Here is a 23612-nt window from a genome sequence, read left to right as displayed (position 1 = left end):
GCCTGGAAAAGTTAAGAGAGGCTGGTCTTGTAGTCAAGAAAGCAAAGATGCAAATGGAAGAAAAAATAGCTGACAACAGTAAAATGGGGAGACAAGACATTTTTTAAATATATTAATGATAGGAAGAAGTGCAAAAGTGCCATTGTGAGACTCAAAGGTGAAGGGGAGGAATATGTAGAAGCTGATAAAGAAAAAGCTGAATTGCTTAACAGATATTTCTGTTCTATGTTCACGGCTAAAGCACCGGGAGCAGGACTGCAGAAGACAAATGTGAATAGGGATGGAGGAGTACCGTATTTTCACGCATATAACGCGCGCGTTATACGCGTTTTTACCTACCGCGCATACCCCTCGCGCGTTATATGCGTGAGCGCGGTATACAAAAGTTTTAAAACATAGTTCCCACCCCGCCCGATTCACCCCCCCAGCAGGACCACTCGCACCCCCACCCCGAACGACCACTCGCACGCGCTCCCACCCGCACCCGCATCCACGATCGGAGCAAGAGGGAGCCCAAGCCCTCTTGCCCGGCCGACTCCCCGACGTCCGATACATCCCCCCCCCCCGGCAGGACCACTCGCACCCCCACCCCGAACGACCGCTCGCACGCGCTCCCACCCGCACCCGCATCCACGATCGGAGCAAGAGGGAGCCCAAGCCCTCTTGCCCGGCCGACTCCCCGACCTCCGATACATCCCCCCCCGGCAGGACCACTCGCACCCCCACCCCGAAGGACCGCCGACTTCCCGACAATATCGGGCCAGAAGGGAGCCCAAACCCTCCTGGCCACGGCGACCCCCTAACCCCACCCCGCACTACATTACGGGCAGGAGGGATCCCAGGCCCTCCTGCCCTCGACGCAAACCCCCCTCCCCCCCAACGACCGTCCCCCCCCAAGAACCTCCGACCGCCCCCCAGCCGACCCGCGATCCCCCTGGCGACCCCCACGACCCCCCCACCCCCCTTCCCCGTACCTTTGGTAGTTGGCCGGACAGACGGGAGCCAAACCCGCCTGTCCGGCAGGCAGCCAACGAAGGAATGAGGCCGGATTGGCCCATCCATCCTAAAGCTCCGCCTACTGGTGGGGCCTAAGGCGCGTGGGCCAATCAGAATAGGCCCTGGAGCCTTAGGTCCCACCTGGGGGCGCGGCCTGAGGCACATGGGCCCAACCCGACCATGTGCCTCAGGCCGCGCCCCCAGGTGGGACCTAAGGCTCCAGGGCCTATTCTGATTGGCCCACGCGCCTTAGGCCCCACCAGTAGGCGGAGCTTTAGGATGGATGGGCCAATCCGGCCTCATTCCTTCGTTGGCTGCCTGCCGGACAGGCGGGTTTGGCTCCCGTCTGTCCGGCCAACTACCAAAGGTACGGGGAAGGGGGGTGGGGGGGGTCGTGGGGGTCGCCAGGGGGATCGCGGGTCGGCTGGGGGGCGGTCGGAGGTTCTTGGGGGGGGGCGGTCGTTGGGGGGGAGGGGGGTTTGCGTCGAGGGCAGGAGGGCCTGGGATCCCTCCTGCCCGTAATGTAGTGCGGGGTGGGGTTAGGGGGTCGCCGTGGCCAGGAGGGTTTGGGCTCCCTTCTGGCCCAACTACCAAAGGTACGGGGAAGGGGGGTGGGGGGGTCGTGGGGGTCGCCAGGGTGGTCGCGGGTCGGCTGGGGGGGCGGTCGTTGGGGGGAGGGGGGTTTGCGTCGAGGGCAAGAGGGCCTGGGATCCCTCCTGCCCGTAATGTAGTGCGGGGTGGGGTTAGGGGGTCGCCGTGGCCAGGAGGGTTTGGGCTCCCTCCTGGCCCGATATTGTTGGGGAATCGGCGGTCCTTCGGGGGGAGGGATGTATCGGACGTCGGGGGGGGGGCATCAGGCTTTCAGGATGGGGACAGACCTTCAAGGGGGGACAGTGCACGGAAGTCAGGGGGGGTGAACGGAGAGTCGGGACAGCGCACGGAAAGTCAGGGCGGGCGAAAGGAGCGTCGGGCAGCATGCGCGGTATACCCGTGAGCGCGGTATACCAAAGTTTTTGTGCATATCAGCGTGATTTCTGCGCGCTATACCCGTGTGCGCGTTTTATACGGGTGCGCGTTATTTGCGTGAAAATACGGTAATAGACCCTGATTGATTTTCAGAGGGTTGTGTTCATGAGGAGCTAGCTAAAATAAAGGTAGACAAAGCAATGGGACTGGATGATGTACATCCTAGGGTGCTGAAGGAACTTAAGAAAGTTCTGGTAGCTCCGCTGATTGACCTTTTCAACGAGTTAGAGTCAGGAGTGGTACCAGAGGACTGGTGAAGGGTGGATGTGGTCCCTCTCCACAAAAGTAGAAGTAGGGAATTACAGGCCGTTAAGTCTGACTTCTGTGGTAAGCAAATTAATGGAAATACTTTTAAAACAGAGAATGTTCAAATTTCTGGGATTCTGTGGATTACAGGACTGGACGCAACATGGATTCACTAGGGGTAGGTATTGTCAGACAAATCTGATCAATTTCTTTGACTGGGTGACCAGAGAATTGGATAGAGGATGTGCGCTAGATATGGTGCATTTAGACTTTAGCAAAGCCTTTGGCAGTGTTCCACACAGACATCTAATAAATAAACTGAGTGCCCTCGGGATGGGTCCCAAAGTGACAGGCTGAGTCAAGAACTGGTTGAGTGGAAGGGGACACCGGGTAGTGATCAATGGAGATCGCTCTGAGGAAAGGGATGTTACCAGTGGTGTGCCTCAAGGTTCTGTACTTGGGCATGTTCTTTTTAACATTTTTATAAACGATATTTCTGAAGGGTTGTCAGGTAAGATTTGCCTCTTTGCGGATGATACCAAAATCTGCAATAGAGTAGACACGCCAGATGGTGTGAACAACATGAAGAAGCGAAACGTGAAGAATGGTCTGAAATGTGGCAGCTAAAATTTAATACTAAGAAATGCAAGGTCATGCATTTGGGCTGCAAAAACCCGAGGAACGGTACAGATTAGGGAATGAAGAGCTTATGTGCAAGATAGAAGAGCAGGACTTGGGTGTGATTCTATGTGATGATCTTAAATTGGCCAAACAGATTGAAAAGGTGTTGATGAAAGCTAGAAGGATGCTAGGTTGCATAGGGAAAGGTATAGCTAGTAGGAAAAAGGAGGTATTGATGCCCCTGTATAAGACTTTGCTGAGACCTCATTTAGAATATTGTGTACAATTCTGGAAGCCGTACCTTCAAAAAGATATAAAAAGGATGGAGTCGGTCCAGAGGAAGGCTACTAAAAAAGGTATGTATCTTCATCATAAGGCGTATAGGGGCAGACTTAAAGATCTCAATCTGTATACTTTGGAGGAAAGGTGAGAAAGGGGTGATATGATAGAGACGTTTAAATACCTACGTAATGTAAATGCGCATGAGTTGAGTCTCTTTCATTTGAAAAGAAACTGTGCAATGAGAGGGCATACGATGAAGTTAAGCGGTGATAGGCTCCTGAGTAATCTAAGGAAATACTTTTTTACAGAAAGGGTGGTAGATGCATGGAACAGTCTCCCAGAAGAGGTGGTGGAGACAGAGACTGTGTCTGAATTCAAAAAGGCCTGGGACAGGCACATGGGATCTCTTGAGAAAGAGATAATGGTTACTGCAGATGGGCAGACTAGATGGGCCATTTCGCCTTTATCTGCCATCATGTTTCTATGTTGGGCCGCATGGCAATACGCGTGCTCAGGGTGCATGTAATGTGTCCCGCTGGGGATTCAAGTGTGTAAGCAGAGCATCCTGCAGCAGACACAGATGGGTTCTGGCTCAAGGGACCACATCGGTCATTGATACCATGGTCCCCACAACGTGGAGGTACTGCCATGCTGTCAGGACTGGAGTGGCCAGAAGGTCCCTGACAAGCTGTCAAAGCTTCTCCTGATGGGACACAGGCAGGAACACTTTGCTCTGTCCCATGTGAAATTGAACTCCCAGGTATTCCAAATCCTGCATTGGCTTGAGGTGAATCTTCCTGAAGTTGATCACTCAGCCAAAGCACTGCAGCAACTGAACCACCTGATGAACATCCTGATGCCCCAAGAACAGTAAGGAAGCTCTGATCAGCCAGTCGTCCAGATATGGATGAACCAGACACCCAGGGTGCAAAGATAGCCCACCACCATCACCTTCGTGAAGGTCTGGGGTACTGTTGCCAATCCAAAAGGCATTGCAGCAAACTGGAAATGTTGCCTCAAGATGTGGAACCGCAGATACTTCTGGTGGTCCAGGAAAATGGGAACATGGAGATACGCCTCCCTGAGACTCCCCTGGCACCACCGATGCTATCACTGAGTGCACAGTCTCCATGTGAAAGCGAGGCACTTTCAGCACCGCATTGACCACCTTGAGGTACAGAATCGGTCTCCAATTGTTGGAGCCCTTCTTTGGAATGATGAAGTATATCAAGCATCTCCCAGAGCCCAAGTCTCGCTCCGGTACGGGTTCTATGGTCGCAATATCCAGACATCTGTGGGCTGTGGCCTGCATCCGAACCATCTTCTCTGGGGGGCCTGCAGATGAATCCAGAAAACACTCAGAGGACAAAGAACCTCCTGGACCCAGCGGTCGGAGGTAATGACCTGCCATGCCACCAAAAAAGCAGACAACCACACACACAAACACAAACACATACACACACCCAATGCACGCTGCAGGAGACACTGGTCTGGCATCAAAACTGTTTCTTTTGCAGAAGTCTCTGGATGACTCCCAGTAGATGGCTGATGTCGAAACCTGCCAAATCACGGTCTGGCAGACGAAGAGGACCGTCGTTCCTTGGAAGAGCCTAAGTACAGACAAGAGTGCCTGAAGGAATGAAAATTAGGATGCCCCGAACCCCTGGAAGGGCAGGATCTATTCACAGGCAGCAACTTGGGACTGCGATCCTGCACACTGGCCATAAGGTCAACCAACCCTGGCCGAACAGCAGCTGTCCCTTAAAGGGCAACTGGCTCACGGTCACTTTAGAAGAATCGCCAGACCACTGCTGGATCCAGAGCATCCTGTGAGCTGAAACGGAATAGATGAAAAACTTTGCAAAGACTTTCAAAATGTCATACAAGGCATCATTGTATAAAGTGCAGTGATGTCAAACATCACCAGAAGCCAATGGGATTTCACATTTTGTACCTCCGATAACATCTGGAGCATGTGGGTTGTGTCTATAACTAGACGAAACCTGCATCACTTCCTTCTGCAGGAATATATCCCAAAATTTTGACAGCGGTTCTAATGGTGGATTCCGCATCAAAACAATTGGGCGACCTGGTGGCCTTTCTAAATTTTTGTGGATTTTCGGTAAGATATAAATCCTCAGAGTCACATAAAAATTGGGTTTCAGAAATGCTACCTACTTATTAGTAATCCATTTTGCCTTATAGGCTTCAGACACTGTTGTGGAGATAATTTGATTTAACTCCTTGACTGGATCATCATACAATAATCTATAGAACAATGGGTCATCCAACTGGCGATGTGCTTCTTGAAGATAAAGATGTTTACTCTGTAGCACAATTGCTCCGCTTTTGTCTGCACATGAGATGATTAAGTCAGGATCAGATGTTAAAGATCTTAAAGCTATTTTCTGGTCAAGAGTCAAATTTGGTTTACTTCATTAAGCACCATATCTCTGAATGTAGTAGTAATAATAATAATAATAGCTTTATTTATATCCCGTCTGTTCCGCCACTTATTTCTGTCAGATGGGATGATCAGTGACACTCAGAAAAGCACACAGACAATATAAAAGCATAAACAATAACCCTTTAATATATATATTTATATGAATATAAGAATAAAATAGATTCACTGTAATCCCAGGCAACGACCAGCCTTCACAATTGGGAATCCCTGCAATTGATAGGTGGGTGGACACGGGAGACTGTCCCTTTAGACGTCTTGGATTCTAATGTTAGGGGCAGAATCCCGTCCTTATAAAGGGTGAAAGCTGCTGAGTTCATAGCTAAACAGCTGATCCTGCAGTAACCAGCGTCCTTCATTACGATTCAGGCACACCCGGTCCTGGTCTTTTGTTCTTTGTTGTTTTGGCAACATCCAGGTCAAGGAGGTCAGGATAGCAGGTCAGCAAACTTGTTGCAGAAACCAGCTTTCCATCTGGTTTTACTGTCCTTTTGATGTTGTTTTGGCAACACCCAGGTCAAGGAGGTCAGATAAGCAGATCAGCAAACTTGTTGCAGAAACCAGCTTTCCATCTTGTTTTACTGTCCTTTTGATGTTGTTTTGGCAACACCCAGGTCAAGGAGGTCAGATAAGCAGACTTGAGGAGACATATCACGTAGTATGTTGAGTTTCAGTTACCCCCTGGCCATAGGCATAACAGTCCACCCCTCGATCCTCAAGTCTGCACCTCCCAATAAGAAATCATCCGAATAAAGGGAGAGAGTGTCCGTTTGTATACACAATAGGTAAACCCACAATTAAGAAATGTTAACATAAGGATAGTTAAACAAAAATATAGAGTAAGGGATGAAGAGTAAAAGCCTCCCACCAATGGTGTGCAGTGGTAGCTTCAATGTGATCTGCCACAGAATGCAAGTTAGTATTGCAAAATTCAGTATCTATATATTTTGCATGGCTTTCTTTATAGATGGCAATAAAATAATTGGAGTAAGTACATCGGCAAAAGAAAAATTAATATTCACATTTGATATAAACATACTGAAAAGGGAGCTTGAATAGCATGAATCACAAGTTTAACAGTACTGCTAGCAACACAAACATTTTTATGTGATATTTCTTGTATAAAGGTATAACCTTGCAGTGGAATGGTCCATTGGCACAAATTGTAGATATGTTGTAAAGAACATGGTTCATAGATGACACGTTTGTTTTATTTTGTTCATCTATTTGTTGCCCATGATAAGTGGGAAACCCTAATTGAGGTCCCAATGTCAAAGGCATCACCGTAAAAGGACACATTGTTTCATTTCAAAATTACACCATTTTCTATCTAAGGGTACAGAATGTGATGTGGTTTTAAATCAATGAGATAAAGTTAATTCTTTGTGGTAAAAAAACAAAACACAGTTATCATTGATGACATGTAACATTAACTGATCATATCGTAGTGTGGGATCATCTTGAAAATATTTTTTAAACTATTTGATCTTCAAAAACTTTATTGGAGATCATGAACTGCTGTAAAAGGGGAAATTTTTGCCACCATCTTCTTGCATTTTTTTCCACCATAATTGTAATTTGTTTTTTGAAAGCTGAAATTTTCTCAATCAGTTTCAAAATGTGCATGCTGCCTCCTTTCAAGGAGAGATTCAGCATATTTAACTTTTTTCAAAAAAAAATCACACAAGTATGCCAGTTTCATCAAAAACTGTCTCTACAAAGTTTTTGGCATACTCGTGTTTTTCTTGCCGTAATTGAAATATACAGGCCAACATATTACCACAAGAAAGTCAGCTCTCATATCTTCACACAATTTTTTGAAAAATCTTCCTTTTACTGGGTGAGTTTTTATAAAGTTTATCACATCCACCACATGTTCTAGAACCAAATTCAATGTAGGACTCAAATGCTTTGATGTGAGTACTTCTCTATGTATTATGCAATGGGTCCACATTGCAGCCTGAGCTTTCTTTCGAATAAGTGCTTATAATCCTCCATACCGGCCTGACATCGAATGACCCCCATCCGCACAGATCCTAATACACTTTGTCCACTCTAATTATTTTCAGTCACAAATATATTTAGGATCTCAAACAAATCATGAGCCTTTGCACTTAGTTATTTATTTTTTTTTTTTTACAAAAAAGTTCTTCCACAATGGCATTTCCATCTACAAAATGTACATAACAAATTGAATGTGCATCCTTATTATTAGCTGTGATCTCATCTAACTGCAAGCCAAATTCCCTTTAGTTTTTCAATCAATTGGTCACTGAGGTCTTCCGACATACGTTGAATTCTCCAACAGATAGTATTATTAGATAAAGGTACATTTGAAAGTACTTTCCCCGCAAATTTGCCGATCATAATGTTCACCATATTTATAGCAGCAGGCAAAATCAGTTGTTCCGCAATGGTATGGTTTTTTTTTACACTTAGCAACTCTATATGCAACCTTGTATGAGGCTAGCAGAGCATTGTTTGGTATTGACAAATGCCGAGAAAATGTACCTTGCTGTCCTTTTAATTCTTTTAATTTTCTGGTAAAGAAGTAGAGAGTTTTATTAATCATAGGGGATCTGACTCAAGGGCTTCAAGATAAAATAACACTATTCGCCAATGACGCCAAACTATGTAATATAGTAAGTGGATGCAGTTTACAGAATTATATGGCGCAGGACCTGCTTACATTGGAAAGTTGGTCCTCAACCTGGCAGCTAGGCTTCAATGCTAAGAAATGTAAGGTCATGCACTTCGGAAGCGGAAATCCATGCAGGACGTACTTCTTGAACGGAGAAACTTTAACTAGGACTTCAGCAGAACGAGATTTAGGAGTAATCATCAGTGTAGACATGAAAACTGCCAATCAAGTGGAGAAGGCTTCATCTAAGGCAAGGCAGATATTGGGTTGTATCAATAGAAGTTTCGTCAGCCGAAAGCCTGAAGTCATAATGCCGTTGTACAGGGCCATGGTGAGACCTCATCTGGAGTACTGTGTGCAATTCTGGAGGCCACATTACAGTAAAGATGTGCACAGAATTGAATCGGTTCAGCGGACGGCCACCAGGATGATCTCGGGGCTCAAGGGTCTCTCGTACGAAGAGAGACTGAACAAATTGCAGCTCTACACTCTCGAGGAACGTAGGGAGAGGGGAGACATGATCGAAACATTTAAGTACCTCACGGGACGTGTCAAAGTGGAAGATGATATTTTCTTTCTCAAGGGACCCTCGGCCACAAGAGGGCACCCGCTCAAACTCAGGGGCGGAAAATTTCATGGCGACACCAGAAAGTATTTCTTCACAGAGAGAGTGGTAGATCATTGGAACAAGCTTCCAGTGCAGGTGATCGAGGCAGACAGCGTGCCAGACTTTAAGAATAAATGGGATACCCATGTGGGATCCCTACGAGGGTCAAGATAAGGAAATTGGGTCATTAGGGCATAGACAGGGGGTGGGTAAGCAGAGTGGGCAGACTTGATGGGCTGTAGCCCTTTTCTACCGTCATCTTCTATGTTTCTATGATTAGTTTCTAAATGACGCTTCAGTTTACTTGGAAGCATACAGTCTAGCGCCAAAATTTTAAAACATACTATACATTGCGGTCTTTCTTCTCCATTAACATTTGTTGATGTGAAGCCAAAGTCCAAATAACTATCATCATATTTACGATATTTTCTCTTTTTTGCACACCCGTTACTTGTTTGTGTGCATGCTCTTTTTGTGCTGTCGTATGCTTACTAAAATTCAATAAAAATTTATTCATTTTTAGGGTTCTGAAACAACAAATTTAAAAAATTATGTTGATCAGAACTAGAGAATGAAACGGGAAAAAAATTTGTCCCCGTCTCCGCAAGCTCACCCCCATCTCTGTCTCATCCCCATGGGCTTGGTCCCCGTCACCATCCCGTCCCCGCAACCTAGAGAGAAGATTGTTCTTTAAGTAGAAGGAGTTAACCAAAGTGGATGGGATTGGGGAACGGAGGTGGGGAGGTAAGGAGAAAAGGCAGAAGAGATTGATAGGGAAGAGTCAAAAGGAAATAGCGATTCAAATATTCTTAATCTATCCTTTTCCCCAGCGTCTTCTCCCCACTCTCTCTTCCCCATTTCCCAGCGTCTTCTCCCCACTCTCTCTTCACCAATTCCTTTCAGGCTGCTTCAGCGTCTTTCTCCTCTCCACCACCCCAGCACCCTTCGCGCGGTCCGACAGCCCCCTCTCTCCCGCCAGCAGGCCATGCATTTCCCTCCCTCCCTCCCTCCCTCCCTTACCTTCTCTTCGTGGCGATTTCTATAAGGCTATGCGTTGTATTGCAGCCGGAGCCTTGAAGTCACATGGCATTGACTGCTGGAAAAGTCTCCTCCGATGCAACCGGAAACAGGAAGGAAACTGGTGAAGAAAGAGAGGGGAGAAGGCGCTGGGAAATGGGGAAGAGAGAGTGGAGAGAAGATGCTGGGAAATGGGGAAGAGAGAGTAGGGAGAAGACGCTGGGAAATGGTGACGGCCGGCGGGAGAGAGGGGGCTACCAGACTGCATACTCGTTCACCATGTGTGCTCACTCCTTTAATTGCGGAGACAAGACCATTCACCGCTCCACAAGGCGGTGAATGGCCTTGTTCCCCGTACTCACAGTGATCTTTTTTTTGTCACCATTTCGGCGGATTACCCGCAGCTAGCTGCGGATAACAACCACTGTGTCATTCTCTAATCAGAACTTGACACTTACACAAAAAGTTTGATAATACAAGTATAACAGTTGAGTTTGCAACAACTATCCACCAATTACTTACATTCAAATAGAGGTCACTAGCCATGCACAAAGCCACTAGGCATGCACACTAGTCATATGCATAGTGTCTCCCCCACAGTGATTACATTCACACAATAACAGAAAACAAACTGTTTTACCAGCCATAAACATCAAAACAGCAATGAATAAGCTGAAGATTCAGTTGTAGTATTTTTATTTCTTTAAACTTTTTAATTTCTTAAGGTTGTAAAAGATGTCTAATATAATAATACTCTGCAGTTCCCTTGTACGTCAGTCACGGCATCCCAGGGAGCCGTGGCTCAAAGTTTGGGAACCGCTGCGCTAGAAGACTCTCCATGGAAGTCGAAGGCACTGAATCTGGGCAAGTCTCTCACCTCTGATGGGCTACAGCAGTGTTCTTCAACCTTTTTACACCTATGGACCGGCAGGGAAAAAAAAATTATTTTGTGGACCGGCAAACTACTAGGACTGAAATTTAAAAACCCCGTTTCCGCCCCGTCTCCGCGAGCTCGGTCCTCGCAAACCATCTGATCCCATCCGCACATGCCTCAGTTATGATTTTATACTGAATGTATTTTATTAAAGTATAAAAAGAAACAATATTCTGTACAATTGTCATTTTATAAATACAAATAATACAGAGCAAGGATCAACAAAACCCCTGTCTCCCCTCCCCTTCACATATATCCCCTCTACTATCAAGAAAACTGAATAAGCCAAATTATTACAGAATGCTACACAGAAATATCATGCTAACAGAATATCGCAGTCACACATAGCAGGAATAGGGTTAGGGGAGTGCAACTAGGGCAACAGCCCCCCTGGTCAGAAAGAGCCCTAAGCCACTGCCTGGACTTTGCAGTCCCCAGTTATGTCTAACACCAGCTCTAGCAGGATATATATTTCAAATCTGATATATTCTAATCACAAAATAGAAATAAAATTATTTGTTTCTACCTTTTGTTGTCTCTGGTTTCTGCTTTCATCTTATTTTCACTCTCTTCCTTCCAGCGTCTGCCCTCTCTGTCTCTTCAATCCAGCATCTGCCCCTTCCATCTACTGTCTGACCTCTCCCCCTTCCATATGGTATTTGTCTTCTTTCTATGCCCCCTCCCCTTTCCATCCAGCCTATGCCCCTCTCTCCTATTTACACGATTCATTCCAGCTTCACTGCTCTCTTCATTTTTATCTCTCCTACACCAGATCTAGCATCTTTGTCCCTCTCAATTTCTCCGCTGACCCCCCTTCCCATCTCATTCCTGTCTCTCCCCTTCCCCTCCTCTAATCCCCCTGCAAGCCGTTTCCTTCCTTTTTTCTTCTCCCTTCCCTCCTCCCCCGTCCAGCAGTAACTCTCTTCCCTTTCCTTTCCCTCCTCCCCTCCCAGCAGCATCTCTCCTTCTCCCTCCCTCCAGGTCCAGTAGCAGCTGTCCCTTTTTTCCCTTGCCCAGCAGCTTCTCAGACTCCTTTCCCTCCTCCCCTCCCAGCAGCATCTCTCCTTCTCCCTCCCCAGGTGCAGTAGCAGCTGTCCCTTTTCCCCTTGCCCAGCAACTTCCCAGACTCCTTTCCCTCCTCCCCTCCTAGCAGCATCTCTCATTTTCCCTCTCCAGGTCCAGTAGTAGCTGTCCCTTTTCCCCTTGCGCAGCAGCTTCCCAGACTCCTTTCCCTCCTCCCCTCCCAGCAGCATCTTTCCTTCTCCCTCTCCAGGTCCAGTAGCAGCTATCCCTTTTTTTTCCACCATGCCCAGCAGCTTCCCAGATTCCTTTCCCTCCTCTCCTCCCAGCAGCATCTCTCCTTCTCCCTCTCCAGGTCCAGTAGCAGCTGTCCCTTTTTCCCCTTGCGCAGCAGCTTCCCAGACTCCTTTCCCTCCTCCCCTCCCATCAGCATCTCTCCTTCTCCCTCTCCAGGTCCAGTAGCAGCTATCCCTTTTTTTTCCACCATGCCCAGCAGCTTCCCAGATTCCTTTCCCTCCTCCTCTCCCAGCAGCATCTCTCCTTCTCCCTCTCCAGGTCCAGTAGCAGCTGTCCCTTTTTCCACTTGCCCAGCAACTTCCCAGACTCCTTTCCCTCCTCCCCTCCCAGCCGCATCTCTCCTTCTCCCTCTCCAGGTCCAGTAGCAGCTGTCCCTTTTTCCACTTGCCCAGCAGCTTCCCAGACTCCTTTCCCTCCTCCCCTCCCAGCAGCATCTCTCCTTCTCCCTCTCCAGGTCCAGTAGCAGCTGTCCCTTTTTCCACTTGCCCAGCAGCTTCCCAGACTCCTTTCCCTCCTCCCCTCCCAACAGCATCTCTCCTTCTCCCTCTCCAGGTCCAGTAGCAGATGTCCCATTTTTTTTTAACATGCCCAGCAGCTTTCCAGACTCTTTTCCCTCCTCCCCTCCCAGCAGCATCTCTCCTTCTCCCTCTCCAGGTCCAGTAGCAGCTATCCCTTTTTTTTCCACCATGCCCATCAGCTTCCCAGACTCCTTTCCCTCCTCCCCTCCCAACAGCATCTCTCCTTCTCCCTCTCCAGGTCCAGTAGCAGCTGTCCCTTTTTTTTTTCACCATGCCCAGCAGCTTTCTCCCCTCCCAGCAACTCTCCTTACTTGCCAGCGCTGCGATTCAGTAAGGCAGCCTTGGGTCCTTTGTTGGGTCGCACCGCCTCTGAGGAAAGCGGAAGTTGCATCATCAGAGGTGGCCCGACTCAGCAAAAGCTCCAAAGCTTCCTTCCTGAATCGCTGCACTTGTAAGGAGAGCCACTGGGAGGAGAGAAAGCACAGTCTGAGGCTCCCCATTATTTCTCTGGCCCTGCGCAACTACAGCCCCTCGATATTGCCGGTCCTGTGCGGACCGGCAAGAAATTAAAGATGTTGATCTCGCCGGTCCTGTGCGGATCGGCAGGAATTTTCTGCGGACCGTCAGTTGAAGAACTGTGGGCTAGAGCACACATGGAATACCATCCACTGCAAATGAGGCATGAATTCATGACATCCTGCCTGGGGAGAACATCTATTTGATTTTCTTACAAAAATGAAGCTGGCAAGTATTTAAAAAAAAAAAAAAACTACAGAGAACCCTCAAAAACAGAGATTTTAGGATTTAAAGAGTGGGTGGGGTAGGGCATGTAGGGAAACCACCTAACCCCTTTTGAAAGACCCCCCCCCCCAAAAAAAAAAAATCTCTGTTTCAAGCTGTTAGCTGGTATTCACAAAAACCTGAATTTTGAATCTTCTGACTGTCCCACCGGCCTCACTTTCACAGCTGGTCATATCCGCCACCCTCGGGCACACCATGAAGCACACCTGGCGAAGGAACACGTTCTGTCTCCGATCCTGGGCACGCCTCCATGGGAAAACACACAGCCTGCGCTCGACCCACTAGTGAATGAACCTGGAGTGAGCTAGCTTCCAAGGGAACAGTTCCTGAGCCCCAATCTGATGTGCAGACTGACCAGAGGGCTTACTGACAAGTAGTGAACCTTCCAGAAACAGACTTTCCCAAAGATCTGTGATCTCCCATAGTCGGAGCTGTCCCCGCAGGGAACCTCCGCAAGATGAAGGCAAAAACTGCAAACACAAAGACTGAAATTACACGAAAGGAAAGCGTTCGACAAGGTTCCACATGTAAGACTTCTCAGGAAATTACAAGGCCATGGAATAGAGGGAGATATACTAAGATGGATAGGCAAATGGCTAGAGAACAGAGAACAGAAAACAGAGAGTGGGCATAAATGGGAAGTTCTCAGAATGGGAAAAAGTAACTAGCGGTGTACCCTAGGGCACAGTACTTGGACCCATCTTATTTAATATTTTCATAAATGACCTGGAAGAAGGAACATCCAGTGAAATCATCAAGTTTGCAGACGACACAAAGCTATGTCGGGCAATCAGATCGCAGAAGGACAGTGAGGAACTCCAGAGCGACTTGAATCAATTGGAGAAATGGGCAGATAAATGGCAGATGAATTTTAATGTGGAAAAATGCAAAGTGATGCATTTAGGCAGAAAAATAAAGATCGCAAGTATAGTATGTCAGGTGTAACTCTGGGAAAGACCAAACAGGAAAAGGACCTGGGTGTAATGATAGATAGGACCCTGAAACCGTCAGCGCAATGTGCGGCAGCAGCGAAGAAAGCAAATAGAATGCTAGGCATGATAAAGAAGGGAATTACGAGTAGATCAGAGGAAGTTATAATACTGCTCTACAGAGCCATGGTCAGACCGCACCTGGAATACTGCATCCAGCATTGGTCTCCATACCTAAAGAAGGATATAAAACTGCTAGAGAGGGTGCAAAGACGAGCAACGAAGCTAGTGAAAGGTATGGAGAACCTAGACTACGAGGAACGACTTAGGAGACTGGGATTGTTCTCCCTTGAGAAGAGGAGACTGCGAGGAGATCTGATCGAGACTTTAAAAATACTGAAAGGATTCGACAAAATGGAGCAGGGAAAGCAGTTATTTACAATGTCCAGTGTGACACAGACAAGAGGACATAGACTGAAGCTGAGGGGGGACTGGTCCGGGACGAATATCAGGAAGTTCTGTTTCACACAGCGAGTGGTGGACACCTGGAATGCTCTCCCAGAGGAAGTAATTGCAGAATCCACCGTTCTAGGATTTAAGGGTAAACTAGATGCACATCTCCCTTGAGAAGCATACAGTGATATGGGGACTAAAACTATGCCAGGGTACACCTGGCGGGGCCTCCGCGTGTGCGGATCACCAGACTTGATGGACCCAAGGTCTGATCCGGAGATGGCAATTCTTATGTTCTTATGTACGAGTAGAAAAGCAAGCTTCTACAGCCTGGCTTATTGGAAGAAAGACTTATCTTTACAGAACCAATGACAGAGTGATGAGGTATGAGGGGGAGGAGTTTAACAGCCTCTTTTACAAAGCCGCGCAGCAACAGCCCCAAAGCCCTTTAAATCTCCATGAGCTTCGGGGCTGTTAGCGCAGCGCAGCCACTAGCGCGACTGTAAAATAGGCCATTAATCTCTGAAATTTGAGGCTTCCTACAAAGTCCTGGTGGGTAGAATGAAATAACCCATTGGTCCCAGAATAAAGTGGGATTGTACAAGAAAACAGATTCTATGCTACTTATTCTAGGAATAAGCAGTGGATTTCCCCAAGCCATCTCAATAATGGCCTATGGACTTCTCTTTTAGGAAATTATTCAAACCTTTTTTAAATCCCGCTAAGCTAATTGATTTCACCACATTCTCTGGTAACAAATTCCAGTGTTTAATTAAACTTTATGTGAAGAAATATTTTCTTTGGTTTGTTTTAAATCTACTACTTAGCAGCTTTATCGCATGCCTCTAGTCCTAGTATTTTTGGAAAGAGTGAACAAGTGAGTCACCTCCACCCTTTCCACTCCACTCATTATTTTATAGACCTCCATCATATTACCCCGAGTCGTCTCTTCTCCAAGCTGAAGAGCTCTAGCGCTTTAGCCTTTCCTCACAAGGAAGAGGTCCTATCCCTTTTATCATTGTTATTGCCCTTCTCTGTACCTTTTCTAATCTGCTATATCTTTTTTGAGATATGGCGACCAGAACTGCACACAGTATTCAAGGTGCAGCCATACCATAGAGTGATACAAGAGCATTATAACATTTTCATCTTTGTTTTCCATTCCTTTCTTGATTAACATTCTATTTGCTTTCTTAGCAGTCACCGCACATTAAGCATGTCCTCAACAATGACACGTAGATCCTTTTCCTGGGCAGTGACTCCTAACACAGAACTCAGCATCACATAGCTATAGTTTAGATTCCTCTGTCCCACATTCATCACTTTGCACTTGCTCACATTAAATGTCATCTGCCATTTTGATGCCCAGTCTTCAAGTCTCTCAAGGTCCTCTTGCAATTTTTCACAATTCTCTTGTAATTTAACAACTTTGAAGAACTTTGGCCCTGATTCAATAAAGTCAGCAATCACATCGCCCTCCCTCCACAATGCTGCGAGCCCGGAGTCAGTGTAGATGGCAGAAGCCTGGCTGGAGGAGGTGCTGCAAGAGCTTCACAGAGGCAGGAGGTGCTGGATTCGGGGAGGGAGTGGGAGAAGAGAGAGATGTTGGACTCAAGTGAGGAAAAGAGAGAGAGAGAGACAGATGGACGAGAAGGACAGAGGGGACAGGGAGACATGGTAGGGGATAGGGAGAGATAGATTTCAGGGAGGATAGAGGAGGCAGGAGAGAGAGATGACCTTGGGGAAGAACAGAGGGGACAGGAAATGGAAAGATGGCAAAAGGGGTGAAACATGGTCAGAGAGAGACGGTAGAGGGTGTGAAAGGGGGAAGGTAGAGATGGAAATGGTAGGACCGCTGCTGCTTTGGGGTACAGAAGGAGGAGGGATTGGTATGTCAGGTAAGTAATGGGGTACCAGGAGGCCAGACCCAAATGGAGTGAAAGGCCCTGTCAGGTTATAAATGCAATGGATGATTTATGAGGGCCAAAAGGATACAGAGAACTAAGGAAATGGTGAAAAGTGAGGTGGTGGGACTGGGATCAGTGGGAGGCAGGGTCTGGGCATGGTAGAGGCGGGGCATGAGTGGGGTCAGGGTATAGGTGGAGCTATTCTAGCACCCGTTACTATAACGAATGTAACGGGCTAAAACACTAGTAAAGAAATAAAGAAAGCAGATCAGCACGCCACCTTCATGCTTGCCTGCAAAAGGAAGAACGAAGGGGGAAGCAGAGACTGGAGAGGAGGAGATGAAGCTGAAAAGCTGTGCTTGACATCTTCTGCAGAATGCTCATAAGCAGGCATTGACAACCCTATGGTTCAGCATACCATCCCAATTACACTGGACTATAGTATATACCAGTTACCTGCGAGGATGTCAGTGCTTCGTGCAGCAATCGTTTTAACCTTTATTATTCCAGACTCAGCAGCCTGTAAATACAAAAAACAATTGTTAGGAAAGCATATATGAAATTCATGTGAAAGGGGGACATAATGAGAAAAATTTCCCTGTTTGTATGTATATACAATATTACAAACTCAAACCCTTTGCAGGGCCACATTTTGGATTTGTAGGTACTTGGAGGGCCTCAGAAAAAATAGTTAATGTCTTAATAAAAAAATGACAATTTTGCAAGAGGTAAAACTCTTTATAGTTTATAAATCTTTCCTTTTTGCTAAGTCTTAATAATAATATTGTAATTTATAGCTAAAGAGACATATGATCAAAATACTGCTTGATTTTACTTTTGTGATTATGATAAACATACCGAGGGCCTCAAAATAGTACCTGGCGGGCCACGAGTTTCAGACCACTGCAAGAACTAACCTATAATAAATATGGAGATACTGATTGGGGGAGGTGATGATATCCCAGCAATTCTGGGGAGATATCAATATGAAAGAGAGAAACAGTGGCTAGTTAATAATGCCAGAATGGGGGGGAGAGAGGATGGATGGAAGGCTGTGTTTATGTCTAGACTGAAGAGCAGTGGCGTACCAAAGGGGGGGCGGGGGGGGGGGCGGTGCGCCCAGGGTGCCAGCCCTAAGGGGGTGCTCCCGGCCTTGCCGTTCAGTCCCCCCCCACCCCCGAAGGACCGCTCGCCCCACTGACCTTCCTGCACCACCTGTGAAGCAGCCCGCAGCAGGATCGCGAAGTCAGCGTCAGCGATCCCTGCGCTGCTTAGGCGCTGCTTCCTGCGCCGCGATCCCGCCCCTCCTCTGATGTCAGAGGAGGGGCGGGACCGTGGCGCAGGAAGCAGCGCCTAAGCAGCGCAGGGATCGCTGACGCTGACTTCGCGATCCTGCTGCGGCTGCTTCATAGGTGGTGCGGGGAGGCCAGGGGGGCGAGTGGTCCTTCGGGGTGGGTCGGGGCATCAGGCCTTCAGGATGGGGCGGGCGGGCAGGCAGGCAGGCAGGCTTTCAAGGGGGAGGGGGTGACAGGCAGGCAGGCAGGCCTTCAAGGGGGGACAGGCCTTCGAGGGGTGCAGGCCTTCAAGGGGGGGCAGGCAGGCCTTCAGGGGGGGTGCAGGCCTTCAGGGGGGTGTAGGCCTTTGGGGGGGTGCAGACCTTCAAGGGGGTGCAGGCCTTCAAGGGGGGGGGGAAAGGCCTTCAAGGGGGGAAAGGCAGGCAGGCCTTCAAGGGGGGGACAGGCCTTCAAGGGGGGAAAGGCAGGCAGGCAGGCCTTCAAGGGGGGACAGGCCTACAAGGGGGGGACAGGCCTACAAGGGGGTGGGACAGGCCTTCAAGGGGGGGACAGGCCTTCGGGGGGGTGCAGACCTTCAAGGGAGTGCAGGCCTTCAAGGGGGGGTGCAGGCCTTCGGGGGGGTGCAGACCTTCAAGGGGGTGCAGGCCTTCAAGGGGGGGACAGGCCTTCAAGGGGGGGAAAGGCAGGCAGGCAAGCCTTCAAGGGGGGACAGGCTTACAAGGGGGGGGAGAAGCTACAAGGGGGTGGGACAGGCCTTCAAGGGGGGGGACAGGCCTTCGGGGGGTGCAGGCCTTCGGGGGGTGCAGACCTTCAAGGGGGGGACAGGCAGGCAGGCCTTCAAGGGGGGGACAGGCCTACAAGGGGATGGGACAGGCCTTCAAGTGGGATGTAGGCCTACAAGGGGGGACAGGCAGACCTTTAAGGGGGGACCATGATTTAGAAGTACACAGAGGGAAGGGGGTGTTCAAAGAGATGTGCATATGCCAAACTTTGGGGGGGGGGAAGAAATAATGGGTCTGAAAATAGAGGAGAGGGAGAGAGATGATGGACCATGGGATTTAGGGAGGGAAGGAACAGAAAGGGAGAGAAATTGGACACAAGGGATGGTGTGGAGGAGGGATAGAGATACTGGATAGGAGGGTAATTAGGAAAAGAAAGGGAGAGATGGTGGACTCTGGGATGGTGGGGAAGGAGGGAGAGATGCCGGATGAAAGGGTATTTAAGAAAAGGTGGATCTGTGGAGGGAGATGAAAAAAAGGAAAGATACCAGACTTCCTGGGGAGGGAAGGGAAATGGAAAGGGAGGACAGAGTTGGCAGATGGATGGTTAGCATGCAGAAAGAAGGAGACCCTGGCAAGCAAGTTATCAGAAGAAAACCAGAGCCTTGGACCAACAAGATTTGAAATATAACCAGACAACAAAAGGTAGAAAAATTAATTTTATTTTCTGTTTTGTGATTATAATATGTCAGATTTGAAATGTGTATCCTGCCAGACCTGGTGTTGGACTGCAAACGTGAGCTAGGATTTAACAGAGAGAGGAAAAGTCCTTTTTGTTTCTTTATTTTATTTACACCACAGCGCCAGTGTGGTTAGGAGAAGCCAAAGGGGGTGAAAAAGCTATAAAACCCACCAGGAGTTTTGAAAAAAATCACCCAACTGGGCAGGAAAATCGAATTGAAAAACCAATTCAATAGGCCAGAGGTGTCCAATGTCGGTCCTCGAGGGCCGCAATCCAGTCGGGTTTTCAGGATTTCCCCAATGAATATGCATGAGATCTGTGTGCATGCACTGCTTTCAATGCATATTCATTGGGGAAATCCTGAAAACCCGACTGGATTGCGGCCCTCGAGGACCGACATTGGACACCCCTGCAATAGGCTGAATCGAATCAAAAAATTTTTTCCTGAATCTGGCAGCATTAGTTTGTGCTACTGTCTTAGACTTTAGGACCTGGGATTGGGGAGAGATGGCATCCTCAGTACTTTATAATGCAAGTGAAACGAGGATTTGGTCAGACTTTTGAAGGGTCTGCAGAAAAAAAATATTGTATAGGCCGGGGACATGAGACAGCAGGAAATTGGAACTTTTCTTCCTTCTATTTTTGTGAATGGAAAGGCTGAGGATGTCAGAGAGTTCAGTTAAAATATGTGCTTTATAAGAAAATATAATAATGTGTTTTATAAAGTTTATAGCATAGCTGGCCTACCCAGTGAGGTGTTCCTAGTGGCGATGGTGGCAGCGTGTCAATGTGTTGAGAGGAAGAGGTGGTCTGGGAAATTCTGCTGAGCAAACTCCGGGCCCATTTCCACCCCCCAGTTAGTCCACTCCACTCAACTGGTTCACACACTGAGTGGGTCTTTGGGTGTTGTTTTGGGATCTCTTCCAGTGGTTTATCTCCTTCTGGTCCAAGGAAGGAAACTTTGTTATCCTTAGCATTGACCTACAGAATATGTTTGTAACAGCGCTGCTTGTGTGACATTAGGCTATGTAGTGATCGAAAGAAAAAAACAGACTTTTGCACATTTTTGCACTATATGGTAGGTGTATGAGGAGATTCACATTTCCTGCACAGCTAAGTCCATGTGAAGTTACCTTGTGCTGTATTTGACATCTAGCAAGGTCTCTGTTTGAAAGGAAAGATCTAAACTTAAAAATGAAATGGCCAGAAGTTATGGTAAAAGCAGATAGTGTAGCTGGTTTTAAGAAAGATTTGGACAAATTCCTGGAGGAAAAGTCCATAATCTGTTATTAAGACATGGGGGAAGTGTCTGCTTGCCCTGGATCGGTAGCATGGAATGTTGCTACTCTTTGGGTTTTGACCAGGTATTAGTGTCCTGGATTGGCTACCATGAGAATGGGCTACTGGGCATGATGGACCATTGGTCTGACCCAGTTAGGCTATTCTTATGTTATGTTCTCATCTGTAGGGGCCTTTGTTTTCACTTCTTATTTTAATGTATTTTTTCTGGGAACTTATCAGTGTTTTTTATAATGGGAACAAAAATGGAAGAGAATTAATGTGTGTGGGATGAGGGGGTAACTAATTTCTTCAGCTAAATAATTCAATCCACTTCAAACAGACATAGGAGAACTCACGCACCATTCACACACCCTCCAACCAAAAACGTCAAAAGAAAAAAACTGTTTGACAACCTCCTAGCCATTCGAGCTGCAACACTCGACCCCCAACTCTACAACCAATTGACATCGACCACAGACTGCAAAAACCTTCAAAAAGAAATAAAAACCCTTCTATTCAAAAAACACATAAAACCGAACTAACACAATCAGAACTGTCCCAAGCATCACCTGCAACTACTCCATATGTACTTCTGATGTCATGACAATTCAGACATAATTTATGTTATGTTATGTTTGGAATATAAGAAAATTTTCACTGCCTGTTTCTATTCTGACCATTTATTCTGTTTCATGGTCATTACAAAAAATATTTTTTTACATAGGGGGGGGGTGGTCAAAAAATGATGAGCCCCGGGTGCCACATACCCTAGGTACGCCACTGCTGAAGAGTAACTTGATTAGCATTAAATCAATGAATTGTAAGGAACAGAGTCTGTATCATCCAGTTATCAAAAAGAAACTTGAATTTAAACTAAAACTTTGCTTAAATAATGTATGTTTTTGAGATCCCTCTATCATCTGGGATATCATGTGTTAGCTAAATCCATAGAAACATGACAGAAAAGGCCAAATGGTCCATCCAATCTGCAGCATCCACTATCTCCTACTCTCCCTAAGAAATCTCATATGTCTGTCCCATGCTTTCTTTAATTCAGACACAGTCTTGGTCTCCACCACCTCTACTGGAAGACTATTCTACCTATACCATCCTTTCTGTAAAAAAGTATTTCCTTGGATTACTCCTGAGCCTATCACCTCTTAACTTTTCCTATGCCCTCATTCCAGAACTTCCTTTCAGTTTGTCTCATGTACATTTATGCCATTTCAGTGTTTAAACGTCTATCTCATGTCCCCTCTCCCATCTTTCCTTCAGAGTATACATACTGAAATCTTTAAGTAATGTCCACATATGCCTTATGACGAAGACCACCATTTTAGCAACCTTCCCCTGGACGGAATCTATGCTGTTCATATCTTTTTTGAATGTGCAGTCTCTAGAATTCTACATATTCTAAATGAGGTCTCACCAGTCTTATACAGGGGCATAAATACCTCCTTTTTCCTACTGGCAATACCTCTCCTTATGCACCCTAGCACCTTCTAGATTTTGCCGTCACCTTTTCAACCTGTTTGGCCACCTTAAGACGAAAAAGGAAATGACACACCAAACAAGCAGATCCAGTAAGTATAAACAGCACAGTTACTTACCATAACAGTTGTTATCCAGGGACAGCAGGCAGCTATTCTCAACATATGGGTGACATCATCCACGGAGCCCGGATGCGGACAGCCTCGCAAGCAGACTTGCTTGTAGAGACGTAGAAGTTTTGAGTCAGCCGAACCGCACATGCGCGAGTGCCTTCCCGCCCAGCACAGGGCGAGTCTCCTCAGTTCAGAAAGCTATCAGATAAGCAAACCAGGGGAGGTGGGTGGGTTGTGAGAATAGCTGCCTGCTGTACCTGGATAACAACTGTTACGGTAAGTAACTGTGCTTTATCCCAGGACAAGCAGGCAGCCTATTCTCAACATATGGGTGACCTCCAAGCTAACTAGAATGGGATGGTGAGAGCGTTGGCAACTTAGGAGAATAAATTTTGCAATACTCTCTGGCCAAAATGGCCATCCCGTCTGGAGAAAACATCCAGATAATAGTGAGAGGTGAAAGTATGAACCGAGGACCAGGTAGCAACTTTGCAAATTTCCTCAATAGGTGTAGATCTGAGGAAAGCTACTGAAGCTGCCATGGCTCTGACTTTGTGGGCTGTGACTTGACTCTGTAATTGTAGTCCAGCCTGGGCATAGCAGAAAGAGATACAAGCAGCCATCCAGTTGGAGATGGTATGCTTAGAGTTGGATGTCCCAACTTGTTTGGATCGAAGGAGACAAAAAGTTGAGGAGCAGTTCTGTGTGGTTTGGTGCGTTCCAAGTAGAAGGCCAAAGCACGCTTACAGCCCAGAGTATGAAGAGCTGATTCTCCAGGATGAGAATGAGGTATTGGAAAAAACACTGGAAGTACAATAGATTGGTTGAGATTAAATTCTGAAACCACTTTAGGTAAGAATTTAGGATGAGTACGGAGAACCACCTTGTCATGATGGAAAACTGTGAAAGATGGATCAGTGACTAATGCTTGCAGCTCAAGTTGAGCCATAGACATTGGTTCAAATGGAGGCTTCATCAATTGAGCAAGAACAACATTGAGATCCCAAACCACTGGAGGCGGTCTGAGAGGAGGTTTGACATTGAAAAGTTCTTTCATAAATCTGGAAACCACCGGATGAGCAGAGAGGGGTTTCCCTTCAATAGACTGATGGAAAGCAGCAATTGCATTGAGATGGACTCGGATCGTTGTAGACTTGAGGCCAGAGGTGGATAAGTGCAAAAGATAATCTAGAACAGAAGATAAGGAGGAAT

At 47.0% G+C, this 23612-nt stretch overlaps 1 protein-coding gene across 2 annotated transcripts in view; it reads right to left on the bottom strand.

Annotated features, from left to right (window-relative positions):
* The window catches only part of MON2 (MON2 homolog, regulator of endosome-to-Golgi trafficking), a 522785-nt gene that overhangs the window by 480828 nt on the left and 18345 nt on the right, over nucleotides 1-23612 (bottom strand). For both annotated transcript variants that reach the window (XM_033958262.1, XM_033958263.1), the window contains exon 2: nucleotides 17216-17279. In XM_033958262.1, the coding sequence (XP_033814153.1) occupies nucleotides 17216-17279 (64 nt within the window). The remainder of the gene's footprint in view (nucleotides 1-17215; nucleotides 17280-23612) is intronic.

The sequence above is a fragment of the Geotrypetes seraphini genome, chromosome 9, assembly GCF_902459505.1.
Source record: "Geotrypetes seraphini chromosome 9, aGeoSer1.1, whole genome shotgun sequence".
NCBI classification, from domain to species: Eukaryota; Metazoa; Chordata; class Amphibia; order Gymnophiona; family Dermophiidae; genus Geotrypetes; species Geotrypetes seraphini.
The sequence above is the reverse complement of the archived record's forward strand: the minus strand, read 5'-3'. Positions and strand labels throughout refer to the sequence as shown.